General features: G+C 50.6%; 1 protein-coding gene across 2 annotated transcripts in view; it reads left to right on the forward strand.

Moving 5' to 3' along the window:
• Positions 1-18,052, forward strand: part of TMEM120B (transmembrane protein 120B) — a 44,739-nt gene that overhangs the window by 22,609 nt on the left and 4,078 nt on the right. The window contains exons 4-11 of one of the 2 annotated variants that reach the window (XM_081802306.1): positions 883-942; positions 1,597-1,692; positions 6,989-7,078; positions 13,943-14,008; positions 14,636-14,697; positions 15,944-16,036; positions 17,545-17,609; positions 17,980-18,048. In XM_081802306.1, the coding sequence (XP_081658432.1) occupies positions 883-942; positions 1,597-1,692; positions 6,989-7,078; positions 13,943-14,008; positions 14,636-14,697; positions 15,944-16,036; positions 17,545-17,609; positions 17,980-18,048 (601 nt within the window). The remainder of the gene's footprint in view (positions 1-882; positions 943-1,596; positions 1,693-6,988; positions 7,079-13,942; positions 14,009-14,635; positions 14,698-15,943; positions 16,037-17,544; positions 17,610-17,979; positions 18,049-18,052) is intronic. The other variant, XM_081802307.1, reaches the window with a different exon arrangement.

An 18,052-nucleotide genomic window follows, 5' to 3' on the forward strand; every position in this document is an offset into this window, starting at 1 on the left:
TCTGCCCTCCAATAGACATGTGTAAGAATGTCGACAGCAAAGAATCCAGACTCAAAAGGCCCCATGTTGCATGAGTCTTTTTGTATGAAATGTCCAGAATAGGCAAATCCATAGATGTAGAGTAGATTAGTGGTTGACAGGTGCTGGGGGGAGGGAGGAAAGGGAGTGACTGCTGGTGGGTATGTGCTTTATTTTGAGATGATGAAAATGTTCTAGAGTTAAGTAATGGTTGTACAACGTTGTGAATATACTGGAAACCATGAAGTTGGATACTCGAAAAGGGTGATGTTATGGGGGCGCCTGGCTGGCTCAGTCGGAAGAGCATGTGACTTTTCATCCCAGGGTCATTAGTTCGAACCCCACATGGGGTGTAGAGATCACTTAAATAAATAAATAAAACTTTAAAAAAAAAAGGGTGATGTTATGGTATGTGAATTACATCTCAGTTAAAAAAAAGAATGTTCACAGCAGAAAGAAGCCAGGCACAAAATATACCGTTAGGTATACCTGTAAATATATTGAAGGTTTTACTTCAGTTTCAAAAAGAACCCTTTTAAATTGACCTAGAGATTGTACACATGCCTTCACCTCATTGGCTGGAATTTAGTCACATGCTCACATTAGCTGCAAGGGAGCCTGGGAAATATGGTCTCTAAGCCAGCTAAAATGGGGGGAAATGGGTTAGTCATGACTGTCATGTGTCACATTGTTTCATTCTCTAGTTAGTCATTATTCTCCATGTGAGAATTTTACTGCTGAGTTTAGCACCCTGTTTTCTAACATCAGTGCTCAATGCATGCTTATTGTTTGAATGTTTTTGGTTGGGGCCCACTCCAGGGCTGGTAAGGAACGAGTCAGCCCTCACAGATACTTTCCTTCCAGGCTCTACTTAAATCTCGTCCTTGGCAATGTGAATGTGACCCTTCTCAGCAACCAGGCCAAGTAAGTATCTCTGACCCCCACCTGGCTTTAGGGAATCCAGGCATCTTGCTCTTCCAACTCAGGAGAAATGAACCTAGCTAGAATTTTTGCATAAATAAAACAAATTAATAGTTGGGGCTCTGGCTCTTGGTCTTTCTGACACGTTCCTTCTCAGTGGAGGCCACCCTGGGAGGGTTCCTTCTTTTCATGCAGTCAGTACGTTGGGGGAACAGAACTGCCACTTTCCCATGAGAAACAGCCCCTGCTCCATTCCACTGCTTACCACGCATAGTTCTTCCGGGAAGTGGGCAGTACTGTCCACCTGAAATCAGTCCCAGGGGCAGTAGAGCGTGGTGTTTCTGCTGCAGTAGCTGGTTAGGGAGGAGCACTTCTCCACCCCCTGCGCATCCCCATCACCAGCCCAGAGACCTACACCAGGAGCCCAGGGACGTGGGAAGCTTTGCACATCGGTCCTCTTTCTCTAATTGATCATCACCATTAATTCAAGGCCAGAGCTTTCCTTTAGTGGGATCAGAAGGTTCTTGTGGGCAGTGGCTGGTGGTAGGTGAAGGATCTGATGGGGCTGAGGATTCTATCCCCAGATGGGATATAGTTATATTACTATAACTATAGTAATAGTTATGTGACCTTTCCTGGGGGTGTCTGTCCCCGCAGATTTGCTTACAAGGATGAGTATGAGAAGTTCAAGCTCTACCTGACCATCATCCTGCTCCTGGGCGCTGTGGCGTGTCGATTTGTCCTTCACTACAGGTAACAGGAAGTGTGGTGGTGTGTGTCGGCATGGGGAGGGGGGGCGGTCCTCTCCTGCCTCTGCAATGTTTGGTAGGTTGTAGGTAGAGAAGAGCCTTTTCTCATGCGAAATAGCAGTCCTGTCCACTCGACATCCATCCAACAAATATCTACTGAACAGCTACTGGAGAGACCTTATAACTAGTAGTTAGGAAAGAGCCCAATGGCACACCCACACAATAGAATATTATTCCAATAATAAATAGGAATAAAGCAGTGACACATACTACAACATGGATTCTGAAAACATTATGTTCGGTGAAAGAAGTTAGTCACAAAAGGCCACATATTGTATGATTCTACTTATACGAAACATCCAGAACAGGCAACTCTGTAGAGACAGAAAGCAGATTAGTGGTCAGGAGCTGGGTGGAGGGGAGGTGGGGGTGGGTCCTGTTGATGGGGATGGGGTTTCTTTTGGAGTGAGGAGAATGTTCCAGAATTAGATAGAGGTGATGAATGTACAGCTCTGTGAATACACTAAAAAGTAATGAGTTATACTCTTTGAAAGGATGAATTTTCTGGTATGTGAATTATATATCAATTATAAAAAGAGAAAGAAAGAGAAAGCAAGAAAAAAGGAAAGGAAGAAGGGAAGGAAGAAAAGAAAGAAAGATCACAGACTGCCTGGGTTTGAATCCTGGCTTTGAGACTAACTGGCTGTTACCATGAGCACGTTCCCTCAGGGAGCCTCAGTCTCTCCATCTGTAAAATGAGGGTGACACCAGGCTTTGCTAACAGTGCGTGTGGAGGGCTCTGCTCAGCGCCTGACACCAGCATCAGCCCCTGCTTTTGGAGCAAGAGGAGGCCACGCGGCTCTGAGAGGCTGAGGCCAGTGGGCTCAGGCTGCCTTGCCTCAGGGGGTTTCGTTTCCCCCCCCCTGGCACTGGGTTTTGGGCCCTGAGGGGAGGCAGCCGAGTACAGCTTGGGCATTTGGCCGGTGTGTCAGGGGTTTATCTCCTGGCAGGTGTTTGGCTGGGAGTCCAGTTTCTGGTCTGGCCACTCGAATGTCCAGACAGAGAAAGGCCCTTTTAGGTCCTGGGCCCGTGCCTGCCTGCTGCCTCGGGCCTGGCCTGTTTCCCCAGAGGGCAAAGCCTGCACACTGCCTGCTCACATGCCTCTCTGGAAGGGATAGACGTTCTTGATGTGCAACCAGATTCCCTTGCGCTGGGACATCTTGGGCCCTCAGAGGGCAAACCTGTGGTGTGTTGTCAAGTTCTAAAGTTCAGCGAGGGCCTGGGTCTTTCAATTTCTCCCCATCCCTTTCTGTATTTATTTCCCGGGGCAGTTGTAACAAAGCACCACGAACTGGATGGCTTGGAACAACAGAAATCTATTTTCTCACAGTTCTAGAGGCCAGAAGTCTGAAATCAAGGTGTTGGTGGGACCATGCTCGCTCTGAAGGCCCTAGGGGAGGATCCGGCCTTGCCTCCTCCAGCCTCCAGGGTGTTCCTTGGTGTTCCTTGGCGTTCCTTGGCTTAAAGCTGTTTCCCTCCAGTCTCACTCAGCCTCCTGTGCCTTAATCTTGTCAGGTAGCCTCCTTCCGCATGTGTCCCTGTGTTTCTCTCATGGCCTTCTTAGGAGGACACCAGTCTTTGGATTTAGGGCCCACCCTAACCTGGTATGACCTTATCTTAACTAATTAAATTTGCAAAGACCCTATTTTCAAATAAGGTCATATTCTGAGGCCCTGGGTGGACATGAATTTTGAGGGAACACTAGTATACCTTGTATGGGTTAAAAATAGGACAGGGGAAGGGGGCTGGACGGGCAGCTCATCTCCGTTCTGCCTTCAGGGAAGTTTGCCCTGCTGTTTGACCTTGGGCAAATGGTCTAACCTCTCCCCACCTGGGTTTCTTCACACACAAAACGAGGATAACGAGAGCTACTTGGTAGGATGGCTCAGAGAACCAGATAGGTTCTATTTGCTGTGTTTAGAGTAGTGCCTGGCACGTAAGTGCCATCTGAGTGTGAGCAGTTGTGATTGCTGCCACCATTTTGGGCTGGGCAGGCTGGAAGAGACCACAGCTTAATATCCAGTGCATCCACGGAGCAGGATTCTCTTTCCTTACTCTTGCCCCCTTGGCATGGTTTCCTTGCTGGGCGCCCCACCGAAAGGCCCTTCTCTGGTGCCTGTAAGTCTGGAGCTGGGAATGGCCAATGTCCGCCAGAACCAAGGGTTCTAGGTCCAGCTCTGCCACTCACAGATTGTGTGACCTTGAGTAGAGCCCTTGCTCTCTCCGTGTCTGCTTCCTCATCTTCCCCATGGCCAGAAGACATCTGCCCATGCTGCCTGGTCCTCGGGAAGCTTCGGTGAGGCTGCTGGAGAGTGTGATGCCTCTTTCTTCTGCCTTCAGGCCAGGAGGCTGTGTCTAGTTAGGATTGTCCTCTATCAGGATTGGGTTTTGAAGCTGCAGGGAAACGGGGGTTGGAGTTAAGCTTAGGTTAGTTGGGCTTCGGTTTGGATCTCACTCCTGGGCAGCTCACTTCCCCTCTCTGGGCCTCAGTATCCTCATCTGAAAAATGGGAAGTTGTCCTGTCTTGGTGTGTGTTCCCCCAGAGGCAACCCCCAAGACAAGCATTTGAGTGCCCGCAGTTTCTTTGGGAGGTGATCCCAAGAAACATTGGTAGGGGAATGGGAAGTGAGACAGGAGGGGCTCCCCTGTACGTATCCGGAGAACTGGGAGACAGCATGGAACATGCCTCAGTTACCCACTAGAGGGGCGAGGGAGCAAGGGTATTTATCTTCCAACTGCTGTTGGTCAGGGGAGCTGAGGACTGCTTCCAGAGGGCATAAATTCCCCTCCCTGCTGCCCTGCCTCTCGCACCAGCAGAATGAGCTCTGGAGGCCTGAGAACTCCAGGCATGCCAGGAATGGCGGGGTCTGGCTGTCGGGAGTTATGCAGACGGGCACAGATGTGGAAAGCGCACCTGCCACAGGAAGCAATCCTGTAGGGTTGTTCCGAGGACTCAGAGAGATCGTCCACGTAAAATGCCTGCAGCATTGCAAGTTCCCAGTAATTAGAGCTGGCCTGGCACGGCCTGAGTCACGGTCCCCGAAGAAGTTCGTGTTCTAATCCCCAGAGCCTGCGAATGTGTGGACTTCTTTGGCAAAACGCCTCTGCAGATAGATTAAGTGAAGGAACTTGAGAAGAGATCATCCTGGAGTTGGGAGGGTCAGAGTCAGAGAAGGAAACGTGATGCCACGAAACAAGGAATGTAGGCGCCTCTAGAAGCTGGAGCAGGTCAGCAAGTGGATTCTCCCGAGAGCCTCCAGAAGGAACCCAGTCCCGTCGGCCCATTTCAGCCTTCCGAGCTCCAGACTGTAAGAGAATAAATGCACGTTGCTTTCAGCCACTAAGTTTGTGGTCTGTTGTTCCAGCAGCAGGGAGCTCATACACCCCGGCAGAGACGGCTGAGGCTGGCACCTCAAGCATGTCCCTAAAGTGCTGGGGCCATAAAACTTTCTTTTTCTTCCCCTCTTTACGGATCAGATGTCGGAAAGGACCAATGAAAAACATCCTGGTCCGGGCGCCTGGGTGGCTCAGTCGTTGGGCGTCTGTCTTCGGCTCAGGTCACGATTCCAGGTCCTGGGATCGAGCCCCGCATCGGGCTCCCTGCTCGGCAGGAAGTCTGCTTCTCCCTCTCCCACTCCCACTGCTTGTATTCCCTCTCTTGCTGTGTCTCTCTCTGTCAAATAAGTAAATAAAATCTTTAAAAAAAAAAAAAAAGAAAGAAAAAAGAAAAACATCCTGGTCACCACGACTCGCAACTGGGCCTGCCTCCTATCTGGAGGTGAGCTCAGAAGTCGGTGTCTGAGTGACCCTCTGCCCTGGGGAGGCCGTCCCCACCCCAGCACCCCATTCAAGTCAAGTAGGCCTTTGATTTCCTCAGAACTAAGCGTCTGAGACTCATTTCTCAGGCTTTGGATCCTCTGTGATACTTGCCAGAATTCCAACAGGGAATGCAGGTAACCCTTCCTATGCCCCAGGTGCCTCCTGTGGTAAACTCAGCGGATGCTCACAGCAGCTTACACGGGGGCTGTTATCACTCATCACTCTCCCCATTTCAGCACGGGAGGTGATCGCGTGGGAGAATCACTGACTTGCCCATGGCCCCACAGCTGGGAAGAGGCAGAGCTGGGATTTGGACTCAGGCCCTGTGCTTCCAGTCTGTTCCTGGCCCTCCCAGGGCGATGGTTCCTGGCCCTCTGCAGGCAATGGTTCAAGAGGGCTTGGGGTTGAAAGTCTGTCATCTGTGACCACAAAACAGGGTCACATAGCTTAAAAGACAACCTTCTAACTTCGGCTCTTACTGTTCGAGTCACACCCTTCCATTTCCCTCCCAGGGTTATCATGGTTGTCCCAGTTCAGAGATGGAGACGGAGGAGACGGGGTGTTCTCCGTCCCGGTGCAGACGGATAGCGCCCCGCACAGTGCTGAATGCATCTGTATGGCGCTGGGAAGTACAGAGGCGCTTCCCTTTGGGGGGGAAGCTAGAGCCTCCATTAGAGTCCGTGGCAGGAGAGGCTTCCGAGGGGCTGTCTGTCGTAGGCTCTGTCCCGGGATCCTTCACCCAGCCATATTCAGGTAGGGGGTCAGCCTTCGAATCTCAGAGACAGCAAAGCTGAGGCCAGGGAGGTCTCTGACGAGGTCACACGCTGCATGTCTGCCAGCTTTCTGCTCTGACCAGGGTACAGCAACAGCTCTAGCCCCTCTGTCCTGTCCTAAGGCCTCTGTGCCCGGCTCTGGGCCGCGGGGACCGTAGAGGAGGCCGGGAGTTCTTCATTCAGCTTACAGACAATTTGGGCCATAAGAATTTTTTCGTAAGTGCAACAAAGTTTATAGATCTTTTAAGGGGATGGAGGGAATTTGCGCTTTGACACTGTGGACAGTTTAAAATACTCAGTTTTCTGCTTCAGGTCCTCCTGTTGCCCTTCCACCAAAAATGTTACATCAGACAATAAGAATTTAGAAGGGAGAGAGGGTGTCGTAGGCCGAGCGCTCAGGGAAGGGGGCGAAACCTCAGCTAGAGCCCTTAAAGGCAAGCAGGATTCTGGTAGAAAGGTGAGGAGGGGACAGGCAGACTAGGTGGCGGCCATGCTTCCTCTCTCTTCCCAGGGATCAGCGGTGTTCCCAGAGGCAGCCTGTGGGGGGCGGCCCTCATCCGTGTTTGCTGTTCTATTGCCCTGTGGGTGGGAGAGCCGTCCCTGGTTCTCATGCGTGCGCTCCTCCCCGGGGCTGTTTCTTTCCACCAGGGTGACGGACGAAGTTTTTAACTTCCTGCTGGTGTGGTATTACTGCACCCTGACAATTCGGGAGAGTATTCTCATCAGCAATGGCTCAAGGTAATTGGGGGCCCAGCTTTGTGGGGGGGCGTTGGGGGAGCCAAAGGGAGATCAGTCATGGAAGGGGATGCAGATGAGGGCTGTCACCCTCAGCCTGTATTCCCTTCCTCCGTGGAGGGGGAGGGGTGTCCCTGACTGTTCAGAGCCAGGGAGGAGGAAAACTGGGTCTCCTGCTGCGGTGTCACCTCCTGTGGTCAGTCTCCTGCTTACCAAAAACTCTAACTCAAATAGGTTTAACACAACAGGAAATTTGTTTTTTCCTATCACAGAACAGGTCCGTTGGTGCTGACTTCAGGTCAGGCTTAATCCAGGTGCTTAGACAATGGCACCAGGACCCACTTTCTCTCCACCCCTCACCTCTGCCTTCTACTGTGCTGTCTTCATTCTCAGGCTCCATGCAGAGGCACCCCAGAGCTCCTAACTTTATTTCTAGCATTCCCAGCAAAATATGGCACCTTGCTGTTTTCCAAGAGTCTCACTGGGTCGCATTGGTACTTGCTGGATCATGTGCCTGTCTCTGAACCAATCACTGGCCAGAGAATGCACAGCTGTGATTGGTCGGGCTTGAGCCTCATGTCCGCCCCTACAGGCTGTCAGTAGAAGCCCAGGGGCTGAGTGTCAGGAGGGCAGTGGGTGGGTCCCCAGAGGAAAATTGGGATACTGTCATAAGAGGGATGAATGGATTCTGGTGACAAGAGTGGATGGTCCCCCACAGGGAAATGGGGAGGACGGAGGACATGTGGTGAGGGTCTTGGTTCAAACCTGCCCTGTTACTCCCGCAGTGCTGAGGAGGAAGACAGCCAGGCTGGGAGTGAGGGCTCCTGAGTTCTAGTCCCTCTGCTGTTCCTGCGCGGCTCTGGAGCCCTGGGCAACTGAAGTCCCCTCTCTGGGCTATTTCACAGTCCCCTGGGGGCGTGTGCCTCCGCGTTCCTGAGTGAATGGAGGCACAATTGGGGGTCCCCACCTCTGAGGGCCTGCAAATACGAGGAGCCCCGCTATTTTGTCATTCTCCTTCCTACGCCACCTGTCTCTGAGCTGACAGTCTTGGGGCCCAGTTAAGACCACGATTTGCCACCTGCGGGACCCATTTTCCATAGGTCTGATTTCCTTTTTGGGGTAGCTGTTTCATCTCTGTGTACCATGCTTGTCCCTATTTTTCCCTGAAACGAAAGGTAATAACCTCCCAGCCCCTCCCTGCTTCCTCCTTCCTGGACGCTAGTAAGGAACTGTCATGAACTGTGTATTTAAGATTGGGGGCGTCTGCAAACCCCTGAATAATTTGCCACCTTTTCACTTTCCTGCCCAGTGGTCTCTTATGGCAGATCCCTGCCCTGCCGGGCCTTAACCTGAGGTAGAGCCCAGAGGTAAGGACCAGGGGCCCAGCGATTTTTAGGTATGCAGCCCCGTAGCATGTAGCCCGTTAGAAAAGATCAGTGTTTCTCAAACGGCACTCATTCTTGACCCAGCCTTGCCATTTTTGCCTTTTCCATGTATCATCTGGATGATAATTCTCACATTTTAAAAATCAACCTCTCCTTTTTTTTTTTAACTTAAGTAAATACTAGTTTATTTTAAAAGGAAATTTTATTTCATCACCGTACATGGAAAACCAGCATCAGCTGCAGGAAAGAGGAAGTAGTATAAAAATATCCTTTTGTTTTCCTTGTATAAGTATTGAAGTCAGTTATTCTTGCTTCCGGGAGGCTCTGAGCCTGAGGCCTGCTATCTCTGTGTGTGTACGTGTGTGTAAAAAGGGAGATTAGCGGACCTTGAGAGGCATTAAAGAGACTCTTTCCTCGACTTAATCAGGAGAATAAAGAACTGAACCAATGACCTCTTGCCACATGGTTCAGTATCATCTAGTGTTACACTCGAGTGTCATCTAAAAGTTGGTGGTACCCACCCCATGCTTTGGGAAACACTGAAGTAGAAAATCTTACCAAATAAATAACATTCATAGTCTTTCTTAATTTTAGTGAATAGTATCTTTCTGCTTTTGGGTGTCGTTGGAGGGGAGCCAGGGTGGTAGGTAGTAGGGAAAGAGGGCCAGGGTAAGTGGCAAGGCCTCCTTGTTATGAACTCTCTTCTGTTCCCATGGGCTTGCTGTCAGCCTTACAGTTTCATCCTTCTGATGGACTCATTAAGAGTCTTCAGAGGCATGCTACATCTCTAACAGTCACTAACACTTAGAGTTACTCTGGTCAGCTCTTTATCTAGTGTAACAAGCTGTGGATGGGGGGTGGGTGGGTTACCAGAGGGAAGGGAACAGGACTGAGTGGAGGTCCCTGCAAGTGTGGGGCATACCAGGAAAGTGGGGAGGGGGACACAAGGGGGTAGAAGTGGGGTTCCAAAGCCAGGCTTCATTTGCCTAACACTTCAACTGGTATCTCAAGTTGAAATGAGATTTCATTTCACTGTTCCTCTGCGCCTATCTCCCTGCTCTGGCCTGGGGCAGGGGTTTGGATGTGGTGGGGGCTGGGGTCTGGAATGGGTGGGGTAGGCTTGGTGCTTTATCTTCTGGAATGAGTGGGAGCTGTAGCGCATTAGCTTAGTGCAATAAGCAAATCAAGTTCCCTTGCAAATCCTGCAAATGAGGGAAACTACCTGATAGGAGTAAACATGAAGGGGGAACAAGGCATACCTTGTCTAACTGCACTACGAAGATACTGTGTTGTTGTTTTTTTTACAAATTGAAGGTCTCTGACAACCTTGTGTCGAGCAGGTCTATTGGCGCCATTTCCCCAACAGCATGTGCTCATTTTGTGTCTCTGTCACATTTTGGTAATTCTTGCAGTATTTCGAACTTCTTCATTATTATATTTGTTATAGTGGTCTGTGATCAGTGATTACAATTTGCTGAAAGCTCAGATGATGGTTAGCATTTTTTTGGCACTATATATATATATTTTTTAAAGATTTTATTTATTTAACAGAAACAGTGAGAGAGGGAACACAAGCAGGGGGAGTGGGAGAGGAAGAAGAAGGCTTAACGACTGAGCCACCCAGGCGCCCCGTTTAGCACTATATTTTTAAATTAAGGTATGTACGTTGTTTTTCTAGAACTGCTATCTCATACTTACTAACTTCAGAGGCACTGGAAAACCAAAAACTTCATTCGACTTGCTTTATTGCGACATTCGCTTTATTGCAGTGCCCTGAAAGTGAACCCACAATATCTCTGAAGTATGCCTGTATATCAACGATGGTTCAAGGAGGTGAAAAGGGCTCACACAGGGGCACCTGGGTGGCTCAGTCGTTAAGCGTCTGCCTTCGGCTCAGGTCGTGACCCCAGGGTCCTGGGATCGAGCCCCGCATCGGGCTCCCCGCTCAGCGGGAAGCCTGCTTCTCCCTCTCCCACTCCCCCTGCTTGTGTTCCCTCTCTCGCTGTGTCTCTCTGTCAAATAAATAAAATCTTTAAAAAAAGGGGGGGGGGCTCACACAATGCCAACAGTCCTCCTCCCTGATCTCTTACCCCCTGGAAGCACTGGCTTCCAGCAGCCTAGACTAGGATCCCGCCAGATCGATAGTCTCACAGGAAAGAGCGCTTGCCTTCGCAGATCCAGTTTTTGTAATTTTGAGACAGATTTCTGATTGGCTCAGCTGAGGTCACATGCTCGTCCCTGAGCCAATCAGTGTGGCTGGGGGATGCAGAGCCCTGATAGGCTGGCTCCGAGTCACGTGCCCAGTTATATCACTCTGCTTCCCCCTCAGCCACCCAGATTGAGTGTGGGGATGATGAGGTGGTTCACCCAAAGAAAGGCCTGGCGTGCAACCAGAATGTGGGGGGTGGAGAGGGGGTGGGGTGACTGACAGAGAGGCAAAACAGCAGATGTCCTCTACAGTTAGTTCTGGGCCAGAATAAATAATGAATCAGGGATCGCGTTAGCTTTTCTGGCCAGCCAGCCCATGGGTGCCTGCTTCCAACTGGCTGTTATAGGGGACTTTGCTCAGATAAAGCCGTGTAGGGCTGTCCGGGAGGAAGGGAGCCTCAGTGTGGAAGCCATTCCCCCACCTGCCCACGTGACCCGGAGCTCAAAGCCGGAGACAGCCTGTGGTTGCTGGTGCCTATGAGTGGTACCCACATGCAAACGTGGCCAAGGTGTCCTGAAAGAAGGGCCGTGGTATCCTCGGCACGATTCCCAGATACCAGGCCACGCTAGTCCTACACTGTGGCTGTGTGTGCACCGCTCTTCATTGCGTATCTCCTGCCTGCTCATTAAAATGCCCATTGGCCCTGCAAGCTTTATTTCCGTGGCAAAGCAGGCCCAAAGAGTGACCACTAATGGGTCCAAGTTTCTTTTGGGGTGATAAAAAATGTCCTAAAACTGATAGTGGTCATGGTTGTACAACTCTGCAAATATACTAAAAGCCGCTGATGTGTATACTTTAAATGGGGGAATTGTATGATATTTGAATTAAGTTACAGTAAAACGATTGCATAAACACATGTGCACAAAACCAGCCCAGCACCCTGCAGTGTGCAGATGGATGAGGGGGCTTGAGAACGCCATGCCAGGGAAGAAGCAATTTCTAGCCTTTCCTAGTGCCGCTGAGCTGTGCTTATTGGGGGCATCTGTCAGAGCTGGGCTCTGGGCACTATGAGCTGTGAAATGAAAAGCGGCTGCTCAGCCAGGCTTGCTGCACAGATCCCGCGTCTGGCTGTGGCCGCTCCCACGTGGGGAGGGGGCATTTCTCAGGGGGGCTTTGGGGAGTAGGACAGAGGAGCACGGCGTTTGCCAAAGCCCCAGGGCTTGTGTGTGGCTCTGCAGAGAACTTGGGGGAAGTGATTGCAGAGAGGCTTCTTGGGTGCTCTTCAAGCTGAAGGTCTGAGGATGGGGCTAACTGCCTCTTCTGTCAGAAAATTAGAGCCAGGGGTCCTTGTAGACATTGACAGGCAACCCAGGGACATGGGGAGGGGGAGACTGGGATCAGAGAAGTGGGTGGATGTCTTACCCTGTCCCTCCATTGCTGGTGGCATCTAGACCAGCTGCTGCTTCATCAGCCACACCTCCTGGACATCATTTTAGCATTTATTGAGTGCCTACTGTTTACCGGGTGCTGTTAGTGCTAGGAATAAAGAGCCACGTAAAACCTTGTTCCTCACCATAACCCTTGAGGCATACACAGGCCATGCCGGAACCCCTAATTTATGTCCAGATTTATTGTGGGATTGCAAAGAGGAGAGATGAGTAAGATCCAGTCTCTGCTTGTGTGATGTCTGCATTCTGGTTGGAACCCACTTAGGACAATGCAAATTAAAACCTCAACAACACACCGATTTTCACCTAATAAGACTGGCAGAAATTTTAAAACTTGGAATCCAGTGCTGGTGAGGGCTTGGGGAACCCAGTTTCTACTGCCCAGTCGTTGGGAGGAAGGAGCCCCACTGCTCCTAGGCTGTACTTGGCAAAGCAAATCGCTGCCACATTGTGTTCAGATAACTGAGCTCCGAGACGGGGCTGGAGAAGGCCAGCGGAGGCCAGAGACAGACTCAAGGACTTTGAAGGGTAAAGGTTGGAGGGTCCAGCTTTCAGCGGAGGCTGGGACGCTGACACTGAGGAGGGGGTGACAACGAGGCTCCCTCCCCTGCAATGGAGTGACAACCCTCAGTTGGGGGAGTACTGGGTTCTGAAACCAGGGTTCCCACAGCTTCTGGACTGGACACAGGAAGTCCAGGGCTGGGCAAGGGCCTGCTGTAGATGGAGGAACAGATGAGCCCAGGGGGTGTGGGCTCCCAGGGAGAAAGTGCGTCTGGGATGCTGAGATGCTGTGTGGGCAGTCTGGCATTTCTCTGTGTCTGTGTGGGGTAACGGAGGTAGCTGCAGCTCCGGGTGAGCATGAGTGTATGTGTGTGTGCATGTGTGTGCATGCTGTGTTTATTCAACACACTTATTGAGCACCTGCTTTGAGCCAGGTGTCACAGATAACATCGATGAAGAACACAGACAAGATCCCTGCTCTCCTGATGTTTACGTGTGAGCGGGGAAGAGGGTTCAGAGAACAAAGGAAGGGGAAGAAATGAATAATTTCAGATAGTGGTAAGCGCCATGAAGAAAATAAAACAGTAGTGTGACTCAGAGTGGGGCTGCCTGACTGTTTTCGATAAAGTAGCCGGAGAAGGCCTTTTGGAGGAGGTGACAGTTGGTCCAAAACTTGAATTTGGACCATGAGCCAGGCAGGCCAAGTTCTCGGAGCAGAGAGAACAGCAAGTCCAAAGGCCCCGCTGGTCTGCATGGGCTGCCGTGACAAAATACCACAGGCTCGGGGGCTGGAACAATAGAAATCTATTTTCTCACGGTTCTGGAGGCTGGAAGTCCAAAATCAAGGTGCCAGCCCCACTGGTTTCTCCTGAGGCCTCTCCTTGGCCTGCAGATGCCACCGGATCTTCATGGGGCCTTTTTTCTTATGACCTCATTTAACCTTACTTACCTCTTTAAAGTTCCTATCTCCAAATACAGTCACATTCTAAGGTACTAGCCCTAAGGGGTTAGGACTACAACATAGGAATTTGGGGGGCACACAATTCAGCCCATAACAGGCCCTGAGGTAGCAGTGGGCTTGGCAGGTTCAAGGCGAGGGCAGGGTGACAGGGCTTCAAGTTGGGGTGCGGTGAGGGATATGCTTTTAGGGTAGCAGGAAGCCCCTGGAGGCCCGTGTGCCTCTGTGGGCCTCATGGCTAATCTGCGGGTGGTTTATGTGTGATTGTGCGTCTCTGGAGGACAGAGGAAAGGGCGAAATCATGGCTTGGGTCTATGTCATGGCTGTTTTGGGGCCACAGAGTAGCCCATGCATACATAGTCTGGGAAGCAAGAACCACCCATTTCCCTCCGCACCTGAGCTCCCTTTCCTTCTCTTCTCTCCAAGAATTAAAGGCTGGTGGGTGTCTCACCACTATGTGTCCACGTTCCTCTCTGGAGTGATGCTGACCTGGTGAGTGTCTCATGGGGGCCCGTGAATGGGGAGCTGGCCGTGGGCGAGGGGGTGCCCTCGAGGCTCCTGGCCTGGGCTGACATTTGGGCCAAGAAGAAAAGGGTGAGCTTACAGCCAGGCTGCAGGGATTTCCCCCAAGTCAGCTGGGAGGTTTCTGGGGATGTCCCATTGGCCTACCGGCTGGGATAGAAGTGACAGAGAGCAATGGACAGAAAGAGTACAGGGATGAGGCTCCAAAGGAGACAGATGGAGAGAGTGGGCATCAGCAAGAATTTAGGCTTCAGAATGATGATTACAGGCCCCCGTGCTTCTAGAATGGGCTTAAAGAAATGAAAGTAACTGGTCCAGCCCCAGGGGCACTTGTGCTAAGGAAGGGCAGAAATCAGGGACCTCCATTTCATTTTAAAAGCTTTTCTTCTCGGGGTGCCTGGCTGGCTCACTCCATGGAGCATGCAACTCTTGATCTCGGGGTCGTGAGTTTGAGCCCCACTTTGGGTGTAGAGATTACTTAATTTTTTTTTTTTTTTTAATTAAAAGCTTTTCTTCTCTCTTGGCTGGAATGGAGAGGGGCAGGGGTGAATGTTTTCACAGCACACTTCACTTTTACTTTTCCCCACTTCTCTGCAGGCCCAACGGACTAATTTATCAGAAGTTTCGTAATCAGTTTTTAGCGTTTTCCATTTTTCAGAGTGAGTGCCTCTTGCCTCAATTCGGGGGAGGGGGCACGTTTCTCTGGGCTTTCACTGATGGAGGCCCCTGTCATCCCTCCTCCCTTGTGAGGGGTGTGTCTAGTGTGGAAGGGAGCTTGGGGCAGGGGAGGGTCCCAGAAATCCAGCAAAGAGCTGCCTGCCCCCAGATCACCGCCCAGTCCTGGGGGAGGGGCAGCCTGATCACCCCCACCCCCAGGAGCCCCCATCACTGCCTTTTCTTTCCCATGTCACAGCTGGGGACCAATGGTGACTTTTGGGAACTGAGTAGTGTTGGGGGCACTACCTCAAAATGGAAATAGAGCATATGTTCTTTTTCTCATTTAAGAATAGCTCTGGATTGAGGCTCCTGACTGGCTTAGTCGGTAGAGCGAGCAACTCTTGATCTTGGGGTTGTAAGTTCAAGCCCCACATTGGGTGTAGAGGTTGCTTAAAAATAAAATCTTAAAAAAAAAAAAAATAATAATAGCTCTGGATTTATATACCGTGAACTGGTCCTAGGGGTCCCCTCTGAGAAGGGGGAGCTTGGATAGTTGGGGATAGGGACAGAGAGAGAGTTTTTTTTACCAAGTACTTGTTTGTTCTCTTTGAATTTTGTGTGCATATTACTGATTCAAAGAATAAAATTTTTAAATAAAACCCTGCCAACAAATACAAATCTCTAAATGCCAAGAATGAAAATTATATATAATCTCACCCTTAGGAGTGATCACTGTTAATAGATCTATGTCCTTTCAGTTTGATTCATATATACGTACATACTGCATTATGTAGTCTATAAATGTGGGATCACTTTGTACAAATAGCTTTGCTTACAATCTGTTTATTTTTCTTTTAACAATAATGATGGGTATTTTTCTATGTCAATACACAGAATTCTACCTGCTCATTTTTAGTAACTACTAAGTATCCCATTGTCTGAAAGTGTCTCTTGCTGTCTTGGCATTACACACAGCTCCCCGCATGGTGCCACCATCCCAGCAAGCATCTGCTCTAGAAGTTTCTAATCTCATTGGTGTTTAGTTGGGTCTTCAGATAACCTACTCTCGTTGTATTCTGGATAAGGGATAAAGTGGGTTCAGGCTGAAGAGTGTGTGTGTGTGTGTGTGTGTGTGTGTGTGTTGGGGTGAGAGAGGGTTGCCCTCTGGGCCGTGAAGACCCCTGGGTCTGCGCGGAGGTGGCGCCCAGTCCTCCAGGCCCTGAGCCAGGCGCTGTGCTCCCCCTGCAGGCTGTGTCCAGTTCCTGCAATATTATTACCAGAGGGGCTGCCTCTACAGACTTCGTGCCCTGGGGGAGAGGAATCATCTGGACCTCACCGTGGGTGAGTAACCCAGCCTGGGGAGGGGAGGGGAGGTGGGGAACAAGTACCGGCCCCTCCCTGCTCCCCCAGACCTCACTGCTAACTCCCTACACTGGGAGCATGAGCCAGTAAGAACATACAAGACCTACCACACACAAAGCCAGGGCTGCAGGCCTCTACCTAAGTTGCTTTTCATAATTCATCGTGGATTCTGTTTCAGCCAACAAGCTTGAGGCCAGCTGTGAGCCAGGCCTCGATGCTGGCTTCTGTCTTACCCTTTTTAAATGTCTATTTTTTTGGTCTGTGTTTTATAATACACATAATTATATATGCATAAATATATATGCATGTTGTGCGTGTATAACTTAATATAGGGGCGCTGGGGTGGCTCAGTCTGTTCAGCATCTGACTCTTGATCTCAGCTCAGTTCTTGATCTTAGGGTCATGAGTTCAAGCCCCGAGTTGGGCTCTATGCTGGGCGTGGAGCCTACTTAAAAAAAAATAATAATATGGCTACGTATAAATATGTATAGATACATACATGTATATACATTGGGAATGTGTGCTTAACTATTTTTAATTTATATATATGTATACATATATATATATATTTTTTTTTTTTTAGAGAGAGAGAGTAAGAGAACGTGGTGGGGAGGGTCAGAGGGAGAGAGAGAAAATCTTTTTTTTTTTAAAGATTTTATTTATTTTACTTGACAGAGAGAGACACAGAGAGAGAGGGAACACAAGCAGCGGGGAGTGGGAGAGGGAGAAGCAGGCTTCCTGAGGAGTAGGGGGCCCGATGTGGGGCTCGATCCTGGGACCCTGAGATCATGACCTGAGCCGAAGGCAGACGCTTAACGACTGAGCCACCCAGGCGCCCCAAGGAGAGAGAAAATCTTGAGCAGGCTGCGCCCTCAGCTTGGAGCCCGACTTGGGGTTCAATCTCAAGACCCCGAGATCATGACCTGAGCCGAAATCAAGAGTCGGACACTTAACCGACTAAGCCACCCAAGCACCCCTGTGCTTAACTTTTTTTAACTCATGGGTCAAGCGCCCAGTCAGAAGAGCTTGGAGAGCTCTTGTCTCAACTTTCACAGGAAACTAATAAAATTCTGCCATCTTTTGAGATGGTCATTTCTACTGAATTACTCTGCAAAGTAGGCCCTACTTTGTCAAGACTCAACTGAAGTGATACGTGCAAAAGTCCATTATAAAAAGCAAAATCCCATGCAAATTAAAGACATTATTAGCAACCAGTGCCTGGCACGTCAGCTTTCTGTAACTGTTGTCAAGCCCTATGAGCTCGTGGTGGCTTGAGGCGTGAGAGCAGTCAGGGCCCGTGACAGGTGTTGTGCGTGCTCTCTGGGTGATCTTCAGAGAGCTCACCCACTGATGATAGGTGAGGCTGTCCCCCCTGCCCCATGTGGCTAATCTCGGGGGACTGGCATGGCTAGGCAGTGGGCGCTTGGTGGGGCGGTGGGGGCACCTGAACCCCCTCCCACCGGCCCTTTGCTTCCTCCTCTCCACAGAAGGATTCCAGTCCTGGATGTGGCGGGGCCTCACCTTCCTCCTGCCTTTCCTGTTCTGTGGTCATGTGAGTCCCCTGGAGTTTGTGGGGATCCCCTGTTCTGGGCTGACCCCTGGGAACAAAAGGTCTTCAGGCCTCTCCTCATTCACCAGCCATCCCTGAGCTGGGCCCCACGGGGTCCTGGGGCAGAGACGGCCCCTGGGCCCTGGGACACCAAAGGCAGGAGCCGGAAGTTGCCCGTAGCACCAGCATGCAGAACCCCAGATCTTCAGGCTGCTCTGGCCTAGGGTGCCCCAGTTTCATTTTAGGGGGCTCTCAGTGTCTTAGGACAGTGGATACCAGAAGCTGGGGGGCCTGGTCCACTCCCGGGGCTTCCTCACGTGGGTGTCCGGGGGAATCAGTTGGAGTAAGTGGTGCCTGCCTCCCCTCTTTCCAGTTCTGGCAGCTCTACAATGCCGTCACGTTGTTTGAGTTCTCCAGCCACGAGGAATGCAGAGAATGGCAGGTAT

The sequence above is a fragment of the Leptonychotes weddellii genome, chromosome 13 (assembly GCF_054177405.1).
Source record: "Leptonychotes weddellii isolate Sample4059 chromosome 13, ASM5417740v2, whole genome shotgun sequence".
Taxonomy (NCBI): Eukaryota; Metazoa; Chordata; class Mammalia; order Carnivora; family Phocidae; genus Leptonychotes; species Leptonychotes weddellii.